We start from the raw sequence: 16,148 nt of genomic DNA on the forward strand, positions 1-16,148 counted from the left end.
TATGAATGTGCATGTATATAACTGTGCATGTGAGTGTGCCTGCATGTGTGAGTGTATGTGTGTGTGTGCGAGTGCATGCATGTCTGTGAGCATGCAGGTGTGTGTGTGCATGTATGTATATAAGTGTGCATGTGTATGAGTGCATGTATGTGTGTAAGCATGAGTGTGAGGGTGCATGTATAAGTGCATGTGTTTGAGCATGAAGGCATGTGGGTACATGTATGTGTGATCCTGCATGTATGTGTATAAGCATTGTGTGAACATGTATGTGCATATATGTGTGAGTGCGTGCAGGTGTAAGTATGAGCATGCATGTGAGTGTGCATTTATGTGAGCATGCATGTATATAAGTATGAGTGGGTACATGTGTGAGTGTATGTGTGTGTGTGCATGTGAGTGCATGCATGTGTGTGAGCATGCAGGTATATGTGTGCATGTATGTGAATGTGTGCATGTGGGAGCATGCATTTATATAAGCGTGCATGCGTGTGTGTGTAAGCATACATATTGGTATATGTGTGTGTTTGAGGGGCTGACCCCTGGTCCCTCTGCCGTGTAGTAGCACAGAGGGAAGCATGACGGGGGTGGCCGGTGGCAGGTGGCAGAGCCAGGCCCAGGCTCAAGGGAGGGAACCAGGGACAGGCTCGCCAAAAGCCCAGGGACCATGAGAAGCTAACAGGTGAGGAAAGAGTGTGCCTGCCAGTGAGTGACCTGCTCAAGGCCAGGCCAGGACTCGGACTCGGGTGGACTCACAGCCAGGTCTTTCTCTCCCTTCTCTTGGGGCAGAACCTCTTCGACAGCATCAAGAGCGAGCCCTTCTCCATTCCTGAGGACGATGGCAATGACCTCACTCACACCTTCTTCAACCCAGACCGGGAGGGCTGGCTGCTCAAGCTGGGTAAGAGGCCGACAGACCCACGTCATCACATGTCCACTCATGCACGCAGGCACATGTCATCGCAGGCACTCACGCACACGCGGGCACACGTCATATGCACACTCATACATCACCTCATGTGCACAGGCACACAGCTGACACGAGGCTTGCATGCAGCCTGGGAGAGGGAGTTGCACAGCCCCAGGTCTCCTGCCCCCAGTGCCGTTGTCTGCCTCCTCCATCCATTTGTCTGTCCTGAGAATGAAGGGAACCAGAGGAGGAGGGCTGAGCTGTAAGTGGGGCGGGAGGCAGACAGAGTCATTGACAAAACACTTCAGCAGTTCTGTTTCTACCTCCCCAGAGGAATGGGGAGAAATGGGGTTCACAGTGGCCCCTCTTCATACGTGGTTATGAGGATTACCATTGTTTCAGAACCCACGGAGCTCAGGCAAGGTGCTGTCCCGCCCACGGCCCAACAGTGAAGTCAGGGATCTGCCTGAGGCCACACAGCCAGCCAGGGGCAGATTTGATGGAGCAGAGGGTTAGGAAGTGGGGGGAGGAAGGGTGACAGGATGTGGCTTGGGAGAGGCTGCCTTCAAGCTGACTGGAGGCAGGGAGGGCCTGCACCCTGCAGAGAGCAACTGGGATGGGTGCTGCAGTAGGGGTGGCTGCAGAGTCCAGCAGGGGAGCCCCAGTGCCTGGCCATCTGCCCCTGCCTCCCACACACACTCCCGGAAGCCTCTCCAGCGGGGACAGCCCAGGCGGGGCCAGCGCCTGCAGGGCAGGTGGGGACAGATGCCTCATCCTGAAGCAGGGGTCTTAGCCTGGCTCACCTCCAGCAACACTGAGCCTCCAGCACCTCCTGTCCCCCCAGCCCCATGCCAGTCCTGCCCAGTGCCCCAGGAGACCCCGAGCCCTCCGACTCTCCACACCACACCCCAGTCCATCCTCCTCCAGAGACTCAGCCTCCTGTCCTGCTCCAGCCACGTACTGTCTGCCCCTGAGAAGCTCTAAGTCACAAATCCCAACTTGGATGGGAGAGGGGGCCTCAGAGTCACACAGCCCTTAAACCCCAGCTCCTCCACCCAAGTGCCGATGGTCAGGTTTTCAGCCTCTGTAGCTGTAAGATGGGGATAATGATCACTGGGAGGGTTAAATGTGCAGCAAAATGGCCAAGAGTTGGGCTCCGGAACTAGGACACCGGGGTTCAAATCCCAGCTCTGTGGCTGAACCTCGGGCAGATGATTTTAACCTCTCCATGACTCAGTTTCCCCATCTGTAAAATGGGGTTCACGATGGTCCCCTCCTCATACATGGTTATAAAGATGAATAATATTTTTTAAAACCTCTAGCACAGTGTCTGGCAAGTGAAGGATGAAATGCTCAGCACAGTGCCAGGCAGGGAGCAGGCTGAGGAATGAAGCAACTGCTGAGTGACAGTAGCCAGAGAGAGCAGGGAGTGGCCATTCCTAGGACCACACCTGGGACCTGATCGCAGAGGTGACCTGAACACCAGCTCAAGCAGCTCCAGGGAAACCCCGGGGGTGATGGGAGCTACTAAGGTTCTTGTTTGAGAGAGGGATCAATGTCGGGGGAGGGGCAACAGAGGAGGGTCAGGGCACTCAGCTGGGGGTCCAGGGGAGAGCATCTGTGTCAGCGGCCCAGGAGGACTGACCTGCTTGCTACGCTGGCCTCCCACAGGGGGCCGCGTGAAGACGTGGAAACGGCGCTGGTTCATCCTGACCGACAACTGCCTCTACTACTTCGAGTTCACCACAGTGAGCAGGGTGCCCTGGGCCTTCCCCTGCCCCCGCCTCTCCCTGCACAACCCCCTTCCCAACTCCCACTGAGCAGTCGAATAACAGCTTTGGATCCTTTGAGATGATTTGGTTCCCCTCCACACCCATTTTACAGATGGAAAAACCGAGGTACAGAGAGGAGAGGCTGGGCTTAAAGCTGGGCCTCCTGACCTCTGGCCAGAGCTCTTCACATGCCACTCCTACCTTCCACCCCCATGCTGGACAGTCTCAGAAGACTTCAGCACGCTCTTCCTTGGGTTGGGAAACCCCCCATGTTTACGTCCTGCCTTGGGCCTCAAGGTCTGCTTCCTGCCCCTGCCCCTGCCCTGCCCTTCCTTCCCCTCTCCCTGTAGGACAAGGAGCCACGGGGAATCATACCCCTTGAGAACCTCTCCGTGCAGAAGGTGGACGACCCCAAGAAGCCGGTAGGTGTCCAGGTGGGGGGTCCCCAAGGCTGGAGCCACTGGAGAATTTCCTAAACTGGGTGTGGGGAGAGGGCCTGAGGCTGGGCTCCCTGGAAGCCAGGCTGTGCCCCTCCCACCTTCCGTGGAGCTCAGGGCTGCCCTTCTCTCCCTCCTGGGGCCATGAACAGTGGGAAGAGGTCAATGTCAGTCCAAGGGTGTCATTGTCCTCACTTGTTCCATAGACCCCGACTGGCTGGATGACCCTGAGTAAGCGCTGCTCTGTTCAGAACCTCAGCTAGCTCATGTGTCACATGGGGACTTCAGGGAGGATGGTGGATTCAGGAGCCTGGCACAGAGAGAGTGCTCAGTGTGGGGGGAGCAGCTCCTGCCCCTTGGCCTGTCATGGGGTGGGACTGCCACGCTGGACAAGGACACCAACATCTGGGCATCTCTAAGCCTCCTGGAGAGCCCACTCAGCCTCCCTCTCTCCCCACCCCGCCCGGCCACCTCCCCAGTTCTGCCTGGAGCTCTACAACCCCAGCTGCCGAGGCCAGAAAATCAAGGCCTGCAAGACTGACGGCGACGGCAGGGTGGTGGAAGGCAAGCACGAGTCCTACCGCATCTCAGCCGCCAATGCCGAGGAGCGCGACCAGTGGATTGAGGCCATCCGGTAAGGGGTGTCCAGCTTCGGGGGCGGCTCCCCGTCACCTTCCAGAAGGCCCTGCTGCTTTGAGGTGTTGCTTCCTTGTGTGTAAAAGGAGCTAACTCCAGCCTCTCCCTCCTGTTTCTGGCCTGCAAATTCCTTCCACCTGTATTCCATAGGCACGTCCTGTGTGCCCGGCACCAGGCCAGGCCCCAGGACACAGGGAAGGGGGAAGTGGGTGGGGTTCATGGGAGAATAGAGCACAGAGTTTCACATAAAGTTCTTGCCCTGCCCTTGCCCGGGCACTGCTCTTGTTGGCATCATGGTCCAAAGTAGCCAGGGAAGGACCTGGTGGGGGTGGAGGAAAGGGCTTTCAAGCTAAACTTCTAGGTAAAAGAACTGGTGTGGGCAATCAGCAGACGGCCCACCTGCACCGCCCTCGAGTCCAGGTGAGGCTGGGCAGGGTGGGAGCCGGAACTGCTGAGCATGGCAAAGCCACAGCCACTGTGGTGAAGAGCTTCCATTTCTCCTGGGGCACTGGGGAGCCACAGACTGTTAAATAGGGAGGGGTGGCTAGGTGAGGAAGGCCAAAGTGTAGGGTCTGGTTCTGTGGTGCCAGCGACAGGAGAGACACAAGGAAGACGTACCTGGTAAAGGGCAAAATGGCAAACCTGCTCAGGGCTTGACTCTGAGCCAGCCCAAGATACTGGCGAGAGGAGGCCCGGTGGCAGAGGAAGGCAGGACGGGTTGCTGGGCAGGGCCCGTGTCTCAGGGACTTTCAGGATCTTTTCACCGGGGCCTTGCAGCGGAGCAGGCTGGGAGGCTGCCAGGCAGACCTATTCTCACCTCCGTCTTACAGATGTGGAAACTGAGGCCCAGAGAGGGGAGGGACCTGCCCAGGGCCACAGAGCCAGGGACAGAGCAGAGTCCAACAAGCAGGTCTATTGGCTTCTCCCCAAGCTCTTCTCATCACCTTCCGAAGGTCTCCAACAGGAGCCTGGAGAGGGGTCCAGAGACATTTGGGCACAGAATTCCCAAGGCTGTCAGCTCCTGACCGGAGCCCTCACCCTCTCTGGCCCTGCCCATGGGACACTGGGCTAAGCTAGCAAGGCTGGACTGACCCTGGCACAGCCCTTGCTGGGGCCATCTGGTTATTGTTTTTGTTTTTGAGACGCAGTCTCACTGTGTCACCAGGCTGGAGTGAGTGGCGCGATCTCGGCTCACTGCAACCTCCGCCTCCTGGGTTCAGGCAATTCTCCTGCCTCAGCCTCCCGAGTAGCTAGGACTACAGGCAAGCACCGCCATGCCCAGCTAATTTTTGTATTTTTAGTAGAGATGGGGTTTCACCCTGTCAACAAGGTTGGTCTCGATCTTTTGACCTTGTGATCCACCCATCTTGGCCTCCCAAAGTGCCACCGCACCCGGCCCCAATTTTTTTGATTTTTAATAGAGGCAGGGTTTCTCCATATTGGCCAGGCTGGTCTTGAACTCCTGATCTTGTGATCTGCCCGCATCGGCGCAGTGACTCACACCTGTAATTCCAAAATGCTGAGATTACAGACGTGAGCCACCACACCCCGCCTGTTGGGGCCATCCGGCCTTTCTGCTGCTGCAGAGCAGGCTGACACATCCCTGGGAGTCTCATGACTCTAACAGAAGCCCTGGAAGACCAGACTCCCTTGATGGCCAGTCCAGCCCTGAAATCACTCCTCTTACTCTCACTCTAGAGCCAGCATCACCCGCGTCCCCTTCTACGACCTGGTCTCCACTCGGAAGAAGAAGATCGCCAGCAAGCAGTGAGATTCCTGGAGGCAGCACTGGGGGCCGGTCATCCTGGGAGTCCCGCGGCCTGCAGTGCCTGGACCCACCTCCCACCCAGTGCACTCTTTTGGGCCACAGACATCACTGCACTTCCCCGTTACCTCAAGCTGACTCTTGATGGGAAAGCAGAGGTCAGGAGGGTGGGTGGGGGGTACAGTGGGCTCAGACTCTAGCAATGAGGTCCCCTGCCCTACGTGCACTACCAGAAGGGGTGAGGAGAGCAGCCCGAGGAAAACAGGCCCAGAACGCAGCATCCTTTCTTCTCTCTGGGCCTCAGTGTCCTCAGCTCTGAAGCTCTTTGCGCCTTGAGATGCTGTCAGGCCTCAAAGTAGGAGGAGCTGTGGGGTCCCCGAGTGTTTCCTCTCCTTGGCAAGGCTCTTCCTTCCACTCACGTTCTCTCTGCCAGCCCCTCCTGTGTCCTCAGGTTGGGCTTGACCCTCCCTGCCTGAGCAGAGCTCAGTGCACACGGCTCAGACCCACAGACAGGACCCTGGGACAGAACCCCAGGACCTACCCTAGGAGCCCAGGCTCCATGGGCTTAGTCCCAGCTTCGTCTCTGACACGCTGTGTGCCCTCTGCCAAGTCATGCCCACTCTCTGGTTCTTGCAAAGCTGTAGCGTTGGGACTGGAAACGTCTTGGGCCCTGCCAGCCCTGTGCCCAGCTTCCAGCTGGAGATGGCAGCCCTTGTTTACAGAGCCGGGGCAGACTCTGGATTCAAGGCTGACGGGGAGAGAAGAGCACTATGGACTCCATCTTCCAGGGTGTCCTTTTCGGGGAGAGGAGCAGGAGGGACCCTCATGAAAATGATGGAGAACATCCCAGACAGATGGGATTCAAGCAAGACGAGTGCTCCATCCAAGAAGCCAAGAAGGGAGAGTTTTGCACACTATGGTTACCAGGAGGGCTGCCTGGAGGCAGTGGCTGAGCCAGCAAGTAACACAGAGCCCACGCTTGGAGAGGCAGAGTCTTGGCCATGGCTTCCCTGCGCTGACCAACAGTCCCATGGTGATGAGGGGCAGCCTGCAGGTTGCAGCATCTCGGGACCCTCTGCAGCAGTATCGTCAGAGTAGAGCTGACTTCCAGTATCCAGGCAGCCAGCTCTGTCTCCAGGGAGCCCTGGCTGGGAGGAGGAGTCCACTAACAGGAAGCACTTCTCATCCCCTCACACAGGCCTGGGGGAGCCCCTGGAGGGAAATTCCTTGGCAGGGGAGCAGGAAATGTGGCTGCCCCTGCCCCACTGCCAGCCTGAGTCAGCGAGGAAGCAGGTGGATTCCTTGGAGGAACCGCAGCTCGCCAAGCACCCCTCCCCGTCCCCACCCACCCCCACATGTGCACACATTCCACAGTCTCAGGATGGAGTAGCTGCCTTGTGAGGTGGTGAGACTCCTGTCTCTGGAGGTGTGCAAGCACCTAGTAGTGACATTGTACCAGACAAGGTCTGGGTTGGGCATCTACAGGAGGAGACTTTGCAGGACAGTTCAGGACATCCACAGATCCTTGTCAGCCCCTGAACTAAGCCCCGCCTGGTGAAGCCACTGCCGGGGACACGCAGAATCCTGGCTCCTCCAAGTACAGCAGCCCGCGTGGGTACGGGTGCAGTGTCTGTGAGCACTGACTGTGTCCCAAGTTCTGGGCAGACCTTGGGTGGGAACACAGCAGCCCTGTGGCTCTCGTAACTCCTGTGCCCGCAGGCTCCCAGGAAACCCCATGTCCTCAGCCTAAAATATACTAGAAAAACTCCCCTGGGATCCTGGTGTCAACACCACCCTCTCTTCTTTACCATCACTCCTTTCCCTGCTTCTTAGTCAACATTTCCATTCTGCACTCTATTCACCAACGCTTGTTCTGATGCTGGAATTGTGAGGCCTCTCTTCTTGATCAGTCCAACTCCTACTCATCCTTCAAAACCCAGAAATGCCCCCTTCTTTGTGAACTTTTCCTAGTGCCCCCCAAGCAGGCACTCCCTCACTCCTGGTGCTGCCACAACACCCACCCACCCACCTGTCCCTCAAATACTTGTGTCTGCTCTATGCCATAATCTAAGGAGGCTAAGCAAAGTTAAGCCTAGCCCCTGGCCTTGACCCCTTGCAGACCTCAAGCACTAGGACTTTGGACTGACTTTCCTCAACCTTTGTTGGCCTTGATGGTGGAGGAGGCAGAGGTGATGGACAGGTGATAAACACACAGGATGGACAGAGGGGAGAAGGGCAAGGGCTGCGAGCCCAGAGGCAGTGCCCAGAGGCATGGTCTACGGATTTTTTTGAGAGTGATAAAAATGTTCTAAACTTGATTGTGGTGATGAGCAAGTCTATGAATATGCTAAAAATCACTCAATTTGACATTTTAAATGGGTGATTTATATGGCATGTGAACTATATCTCAAGAAAGCTGTTAAAAATATCATACTGCTTGAGCCTAGTGGTATTTTAAAAAGTATGAATATAGGCTGGGTGTGGTGGCTCACACCTGTAATCCCAGCACTTTGGGAGGCCGAGGCGGTGGATCACCTGGGGTCAGGAGTTCAAGTCTTAAGTATGATGTATGATACACCTACATATAAATGAAAATGGCGTGCACAATGACACGCTGCCGTGGGAACTGTACTGGAAGGCTTATGAAAACGTGAACTTGAACCTACAATTGTGTTGTTAGTGACTATAAGCAGCAGTGCTAAATTTATTGTACTTGATGAATGAATGTATTTAGTCTAGTCACAGTTACTTTGGTTTAAATGCATGGGTCGGCCAGGCATGGCGGCTCACGCCTCTAATGCAAGCCCTTTGGAGGCCAAGGTGGGCAGATCACCTGAGGTTGGGAGTTCAAGACCAGCCTGACCAACATGGTGAAACCCCGTCTTTAAAAAAAAAATTAAATGCATGTGTCTTTAGGGTATTAGTTTTCACACTGCTATAAAGACCCCAAACTGGGTAATTTATAAAGAAAAGTGATTTAATTGATTCACAGTTCCACAGGGCTTGGGAGGCCTCAGGAAACTGACAGTCACGGTGGAAGGAGAAGAGGCACATCATACATGGTGGCAGACGAGAGAGAGTGAACGAGCTAAGGGAGAAGAGCCCCTTATAAAACCATCAGATCTTGTGGAAACTCACTCACTATCATGGGAACAGTACAGGGAAACCGCCCCCATAATCTGATCACCTCCCACTAGGTCCCGCCTTCAACACGCTGGGGAGTGTATGGATCACATTTGGAGATGAGAGTCGGGTCAGGACACAGAGCCAAACCGTGTCAGAGTTTTAAAAAATGTATTTGTAATTTGTACTCTTGGCAGGGTATTCTTGGACTGCAGGGGTTACTGTCAATGTGTGATTCGTGTTTTTATTTTATAGAATCATCTAATGTGGTGTACAATTTTTATAAGTGATAGATAATTATAATAATGTGTATTTGACAACCTATTAAAATATTTTGCATGGAACTTCTTTTATTAATTGTAACATGCTAACAAACTGGTAGTGGTTTAAAAATAACTAATTCAACAACAACAACAAAAGAAAAAAGGTTAAAAGTAGACAGTTTTATGGGAAATCCAGAGAGTTAGCAGGTGGTTGGGAAGCATTGTGACAAGCAGAACAACTGGAGGAATCAGGAAGCCAAAAGCCTCTGGACCACAGTCTGCCCAAGCAGGCCCCTATTCAAGCCCCAGTGAGGTCCGACCCTGCTTAGATTTTAGGCCGGGGCATCCTCAGTCTTCTTTGGTGCCCCAGGGCTGCTAGCACGGACACACTTGGTCATGCTCCAGGACGTGGCAGAGGCAGAGGCGTGCTGGAGTGGGGAAGGGAAATTTAGTGTCAGGGGATGGTTAGAAAGCTTTTCAACAAGCAGAAAAAATTGGAAAGGGAACTGGAAGCCAAAAGCCTCTAGCCCCCATCAACCAACGCAGTCCCCCATTCGAGCACAAGTAAGGTCCAACCCTACTTAGAATTCGGGCTGAGGTGCCCCCAGGCTGCAATGGCATTAAGTGACTTCAGAGACAGACCCCTTTCAGGGAGGTCCTGGGCCACAGCAGGGGTGCAGCCAGGTGGAAAAAGGCTGGCCAGAGTCGGGGGTGGTTGATAAGCATTGTGACAATCAGGGTAAAGATGGAAGGGAGCAAGAAGCCAAAAGCCTCCAGCCCCTTTTCCGTCCAGAGGGTTCCCAATCACAACCCAAGCCAGGACTGATCCGGCTTAGCTTCTGGGCTGAGGTGCCTTCAGGCTGCTATGGCACATGTCTGCTGAGACGAACTTTTATGGGAAGATCCTAGGCAGAGACTGTCTTGCAGGCTGATGGAAATGAGGGAGCCAGGGTCAGAGGGCAGTTGGGAAGTGTTGAGAAAAGAAGAAAGTGAAAAGGGAGCGGGAACGGAAAAGCCTCCATCCCATGGTCTCCCCAGGAAGCTCTCCATCCAGTCCCCAGCCAGCCTGACCCTTCTTAGCTTCTGTGCTGGGGCCCACTTAGTGTCCTGTGGCACCTGTCCTGAGGACCTTCACAAGAACGTCACAGGCTGCTGTGGGGACACAGGCAGGTGAAAAGGAGGGGACTAGTGAGTCAGGGGGATTGGGAGGCATTGGGACAAGTGAAGAAAAGCCGAAGAAAGGGGAAAGCCAAAAGCTTCCACCTCCTGGTCTCCCCAGGTGGTCCCCTGTCCAAGCCCCAGTCAAGCCTGATACTTTCTGGGCTGAGGCACCCTCAGGCTGTAACAGTGCCAGGGGGCTGGTGGAACAGAAACCTACAGAAAGGTCCCTGTCTTTGGCAGGGGTGCTGGTAGCCAGGAAACTTATAGAAACCCAGAGTTTCAAGAGGCAATTAAGAAGGTTTGTGACAAGCAGAACAACTGATGTGCCCTGAGAAAGCTGTGGCACCAGGGATCTTACAGACAGAAGCAGGAGAGAGCGGGAAGGAAACAGAAAGCCACAGCCTCCAGCCCATGTCTTCCCAGGCAGTCCCCCATCCAAAACCCACCCAAGCCAGACCCTGCTTAGCTTCCAGGCTACGATGACCTAGGGCTACTATGGTGCCTGGGGGCTGCAGAGTCAGACCCATACAGGGAAGACCCTGGCTGCAGCAGGGGTGTAGGCAAGTGGGAAAGAAAGAACAGAGAGTCAGGGTGGTTGGCAAGCATTGGGACAAGTGGAGAAAGCTTGAAGAAGGCAAAAGGCAAAAGCCTCCAGCCCATGGTCTTTACAGGGAGTCCCCCATCCAAGTCCCATCCAAGCCCCAGCCAGGCCTGCCCCTTCTTAGCTTTTGGGCTGCAGTGCCCTAGGGCTGTTATGGCGCCTGGAGACTATGGAGACAAACCCACACGGGGAATTTGTGGGCCTTGGAAGGGGCATAGGCAAGCAGGAAATGGGAGACAGAGTCAGGGGCAGTTGGGAAGCATTGGGAAAAGCAGGGGAAATCTTTAAGAAGGTGAAAAGGAAAAAGACTCCAGCCCCCGGTCTTTGCAGGCAGATCCCCATCCAAGACTCTGCCAAGCCTGACCCTGCTTAAGTTCTGGGGCCCTGCCCACAGGCTTTCCTGTTACAGCCCTGGACCTCTGTATGGGGGTTTGCCCTTACAGGCCTCACAGGCCATAGCTAAGCATGATCATGACTGAATGAGGCTTGAATGGGAGACCACTTGGGGAGACCAGGGCTGGAGGCTTTTGGCCTCCTGCTCACTTCCCGCATTCCCCTGCTTTTGGCACTGCAGGAAGTGGGGGAATGAGAAAAGGAGCTGGATGCAAAAACTGTCAGCCCCGGGTCTCCCCTTGTGGTCCTTCCTACAAGCCAAAGCAAGGCCTGACCCTGCTCAGCTTCCAGGCTGGGGAGCCCTCAGGCTGCTATGTCACCTGGTAGCTGCCGACAGGGCCGCAGTGGGGGTGCAGGGGGTCAAAAAGAAAAGGACAGAGAGTTAGGGTTTAGTTGGAAAGCGTTACAACACGCAGAAGAAAGTGGGAAGGGAGCGGGAAGCCGAAAGCTTCCAGGCCCTTATCTCCCCAGGCGGTCCACGATCCAAGTCCCAGCCAGTCCCTACCCTGCTTAGCTCTGAGCTGGGGTGACCTCAGGCTGCTACTGCACCTGAGGAGCTGCCATGACAGACACCCACAGGGAGGTCCCTGGCCACAGTGGGGAATAGGTGGGATGAAATGTGAGGGCCAGAGAGTTAGCAGCTTGTTGGGAAGCATTGCAACAAGCAAAAAAACGAGAGGTCGACAGAAGCCAAAAGCCTCAGCTTCCAGTCTCCCCAGCAGTCCCCATCCAAGCACCATCAAGGCCCGACTCCACTTGGCTTCTAGGTTGAGGCATCCTTGAGCTACCATGACACCCAGCGGCTGCTGGGACAGAGCCCCTCAGGGATGCCCCAGGATGTGGAGGGGGCACAAGCGTGCGGGAGTAGGAAAGTGACAGCCTGAGTGTCAGGAGAAGGCTGGAAATCTTTGCGACAAGCAGGGAAATTGGGAAAAAAACTGGAAGCAAAAAGCCTCTAGCCCCTGTCTCCCTAGGCAGTTCCCCATCCAAGCCCAAGCTGGGATGTATCCTGCTTAGCTTCTGGACTGAGGCACCCACAGGCTGCAGTGGCTATTGGTTACTTCAGAGGCAGCCCCATTCAGGGAGGTCCTGGGCCATGGCTTGGGTGCTGGCAGGCTGAAAAGGGCTGGCCAGAGTCAGGGGGTATTTGGGAAGGGTGGCCACATTTGAGGGAAGGAGGGAAAGGAGCCAGAAGCCAAAAGCCTCTAGCCCCCTATACCATCTGGCCATCCTCCATTCAAGCCCCAGCCAGGGCCAACCCTGCTTAGCTCCCGGGTTGGTGTGCCCTGAGAAAGCCATGGCACCAGGGATCTTACAGGGAGGTCCCAGGCCACAACAGGCTTGCAGGCTGATGGAATATGGGGCCAGAGTCAGGGAGCAGTTGAGAAGCATCTGGACAAGTGGGAAAAAGAGAGAAGGGTGTGGGAAAAGAGCCTCCAGCCCCTGGTCTCCCCAAGCGGCCCCCCATCCAAGCCACAGCCAGGCTCAACCATGCTTAGCTTTCACATGGGGGCACATTCAGGGTGCTATGGCACCTGAGGACTGCTGGGAGGACCTTCAGAAGAACGTCCTGGGCTGCCAAGGGGTGCAAGCTGGCAGAAAAGGTGGAGCCAGTGAGTCAGAGGGTGGTTGGGACAAGTGGGGCAACGTGTAAGAAACGGGGAAGGCAACAATCTCCAGCTGCTGATCTCCCCGGGTGGTCCCCCATCCAAGCGCCAGCCAAGCAAGACCCTGTGTAGCTTCCGGGATGTGGCACCCTAGGGCTGCTACGGTGCCTTGGGACTGCCGATACAAACCCAAATGGGGAAGGCCTGGGACAAGGCGTGGGTCTAGGCAAGTGGGAAAAAAAGATGCAGATTCAGGTTCGGTTGGGAAGCCCTGGGACTAGTGGAAGAAAGCTTGTTGATGTCTGAAAGAAAATGCCTCCAGCACCTGCCTTTCCAGGCAGTCCCCATCCAAGCCCTGCCAGGCCTGACCCTGCTTAGCTTCTGGGCTGTGGTGCCCTAGGGCTACTCTGGCACCTAGGGGCTGCTGAGACAAACCCACCTGGGGAGGTCCAAGGTCTTGGTGTGGGTGTAGGCAAGAGGGAAAGCGTTGGGACAAGAGGGAAAAGCTTGACGAAAATGAAGAGGCAAAAGCCTCCAGCCCCCAGTGTTTCCAGGTGGTCCCCCATCCAAGTCCCTGCCAGGCTGGTCCTTGCTTAGCTTCCTGGCCCCCACCTGCCGGTGTTTTCACTGCAGCCTGGTACCTCTTTGTAGTGGTTTGTACTGGCAGGCTCCGTGGGCCCCTGCAGCCTGAGGGTGGCTCATCCTGGAAGCTGAGCAGGGTTTGGCTTAACTGAAGCTTGGATGGGGAACCACCTGGGGAGATCAGGGCTGGAGGCTTTTGGCTTCCCGTTCTTTTCCCACTTTCCTCCTCTTATTGAAACACTCCTTAACCACCCCTGGACTCTCTGGACACCATATCACGTCCAACGCATACTCAGACCTCCCCGTGGGGGTCCATCCCAGCTGACTCCAGTTGGCATAGCAGCCTGAGGGTGCCCCAGCATGCAAGCTGAGCAGAGTAGGGCATGAGGGACCACCTTGGGAGTCCGGTGGCTGGAGACTTTTGGACTCCTGCTAACTTCCTGCATTCCTTCACTTTTGACAACGGTTTCCAACTGCCCTCTGACTCCCTAATCTCCCATTTCCTCCCGCCAGTGCCCCCACCTTGAACTGCAACTTCTCCGTGGGGAGTTGTTCCAGCAGCCTCCCATCACCATAGTAGACTGAGGACCCCCAGCCCAGAAGCTAAGCAGGGTTGGGCCTAACAGATGCTTGGATTGGGGTACCACGTGGAATGACCAGCCTTCGAGCTTTTTGGTTTCCTGCTCTTTTCGACCTTTTCCCCCTTGTAGCAACATTTCTCAACCACACCCTGACCTTCAGACTGCTATGGTTTGCAGAAGCTGCATAGATGAAGCCCCATAGGCAGGTGCCTGGCCACAGGTGGAAAAGAAATGCCAGAGAGTTAGCAAGTGGTTGGGAAGTGTCGTGACAAGCATAAAAAAAACCTAACGGGAGTGGGAAGCCAAAAGCCTCTAGACCACAGTCTCCCCAGGTAGTCCCCGGTCCAAGCCCCACCAAAGCTCTACCCTGCTTAGCTTCGATGTTGGGGCACCCTCAGGCTGCTATGAAGCCCAAGGGCTGCTATCATGGTCCTCCTAAGGGACACTTCACAACAGTGGGCACAGGAGTGTGTGGAAGTCAATTAGGAAAAGCCAGAGAATCATTGGGCTGTTGGAACGCTTTGTGACAAGCAGGAAAAATAGGAAAAGAGTAAGAAGCCAAAAGCAACCAGCCCCCATCTCCTTGGGCAGTCCCCAATCCTAGCCCAAGCCAGGCTCCACCCCTCTTAGCTTCAATGAAATTTGGTGCCTTCTAAGAGGTGAGGTCCCAGGCCAGAGCAGGGGTGCAGGCAGGCGCAAAAGGGCTGGCCAAAGAGTTGGGGGCAGATAGAAAGTTGTGACAATTGGAGGAAAGCAGTAAGGAGGCAAGAAGCTGCAAGTCCCCAGCCCACTGTCCCTCCAGGTGTTCCCCCATGCAAGCCCTAGCCAAGCCTGACCCTGCTTAGCTCCCGGGCTGGGGCACTCTCAGCGTGCTTTGGTGCCTCTCTACCTGTTAAATACAAACTCCCTGTTCCCTCCTCTGCCAGCCCCTGGCAACCACCACTCTACTTTCTGTCTTTACCATTTTGACTATTATTTTGTTTTTGCTTTTGTTTTGAGACGAAGTCTCGTTCTGTCGCCCAGGCTGGAGTACAGTGGCTCACTGCAACCTCTGCCTCCTGGGTTCAAGTGATTATCATGCCTCAGCCTCCCAAGTAGCTGGGATTACAGGCATGTGCCATCATGCCCGGCTAATTTTTGTATTTTTAGTAGAGATGTGGTTTCAGCATGTTGGTCAGGCTGGTCTTGAACTCCTGACACGGCCGGACAAGGTGGCTCACACCTGTAATCTCAGCACTTTGGGAGGCCAAGATGGCAGATCACAAGGTCAGGAGTTTGAGACCAGCCTGGGCAACATGGTGAAACCATCTTTACTAATATAAACATTAGCCACGCACGGTGGCGGGTGCCTGTAATCCCAGCTACTCGGGACGCTGAGGCAGGAGAATTGCTTGAGCCTGGGAGGCGGAGACTGAAGTGACCCCAGATCTGCAACCTCCTCCTCGGGTTCAAGCGGTTCTCCTGCCTCAGCCCCTCCAGTAGCTGGGATTACAGACAGGTGCCACCACGCCCGGTTAATTTTTGTATTTTTAGTAGAGACGAGGTTTCAGCATGATGGCCAGGTGGCTGGGATTCCCCCGCCTCACCCCAGATCCCCGGGAGAGGCCAGCACGGCCCTCCCATGGGTGTCACAGAGACAGATGCGATGCGGGTCCCTTTCCTTGGGAAGGGGCGGGCTGGGTCCAGTCCGCAGGGCCCCTCCGGGCGCTGACCTCGGATGGAGTTGAGGTGCGGCAGCGCTGGACCCCAGGACCCCTGCCTGCCTCCTGGGGAGCCGGGTGACCCAGGCAGCCCCGGTGAGGCCCCCGGGCTCCCACAGGACGGATGCGGACAGGGAGGCTGGGGAGGCCTCCGTGCTGGACTGTCCCTCCAGCCCCCAGCTTTCCGTGGTTCTAAGGGCCCCCTCTGCAGAGGGACCAGGGAGCCCGCCCTGCATCCTGAGGCGCCGCGCTTGAGGGACCCCAGAGCTCCGGCCAGGCCGCTTCCTTTGCTGATCGTGAAGCTGAGGTCCAGAGGAGGGCAGGGGCAGGTCCTGGAAGCTCCCCAGGCAAAGGGAGCCGATCTCGGGACTGGGGTCACAGGGCTCCACTCCTGTGATCTCTAGGGCCCTAGAGCCGGGAGGAGAGACTGGGGGGGGGGGCTTTCATCCACCGCTGGGGCTGGGCAGAGGCTCAGCCTGTGCCGCAACGCGAAGCTGCTTCTGCGCAGTCCGAGCCGCGGCCCCTTTAAGAAGGGGTGGTGCTTCAGCCAGTCACTAGGGACGCTGCCGGCGTGCGCGCCTCTACGGAAGCCGAGACGGCGCTTTCTGCGGGGCTCCGGC

At 55.9% G+C, this 16,148-nt stretch overlaps 1 protein-coding gene across 7 annotated transcripts in view; it reads left to right on the forward strand.

Annotated features, from left to right (window-relative positions):
- LOC100396718 (cytohesin-4) overlaps window positions 1-8,984 on the forward strand; it is a 36,934-nt gene extending 27,950 nt beyond the window's left edge. For 6 of the 7 annotated variants that reach the window (XM_078340111.1, XM_078340089.1, XM_078340094.1 and 3 more), the window contains exons 9-13: window positions 787-898; window positions 2,579-2,655; window positions 3,030-3,101; window positions 3,596-3,750; window positions 5,451-8,984. In XM_078340111.1, coding sequence (XP_078196237.1) covers window positions 787-898; window positions 2,579-2,655; window positions 3,030-3,101; window positions 3,596-3,750; window positions 5,451-5,523 — 489 coding nt within the window. In that variant the 3' untranslated portion in view covers window positions 5,524-8,984. Of the gene's footprint in view, window positions 1-786; window positions 899-2,578; window positions 2,656-3,029; window positions 3,102-3,595; window positions 3,755-5,450 lie in introns of those variants that run through there. The other variant, XM_035271951.2, reaches the window with a different exon arrangement.
- Window positions 8,985-16,148: the final 7,164 nt, after the last annotated feature.

The sequence above is a fragment of the Callithrix jacchus genome, chromosome 1, assembly GCF_049354715.1.
Source record: "Callithrix jacchus isolate 240 chromosome 1, calJac240_pri, whole genome shotgun sequence".
Classification (NCBI taxonomy): domain Eukaryota; kingdom Metazoa; phylum Chordata; class Mammalia; order Primates; family Cebidae; genus Callithrix; species Callithrix jacchus.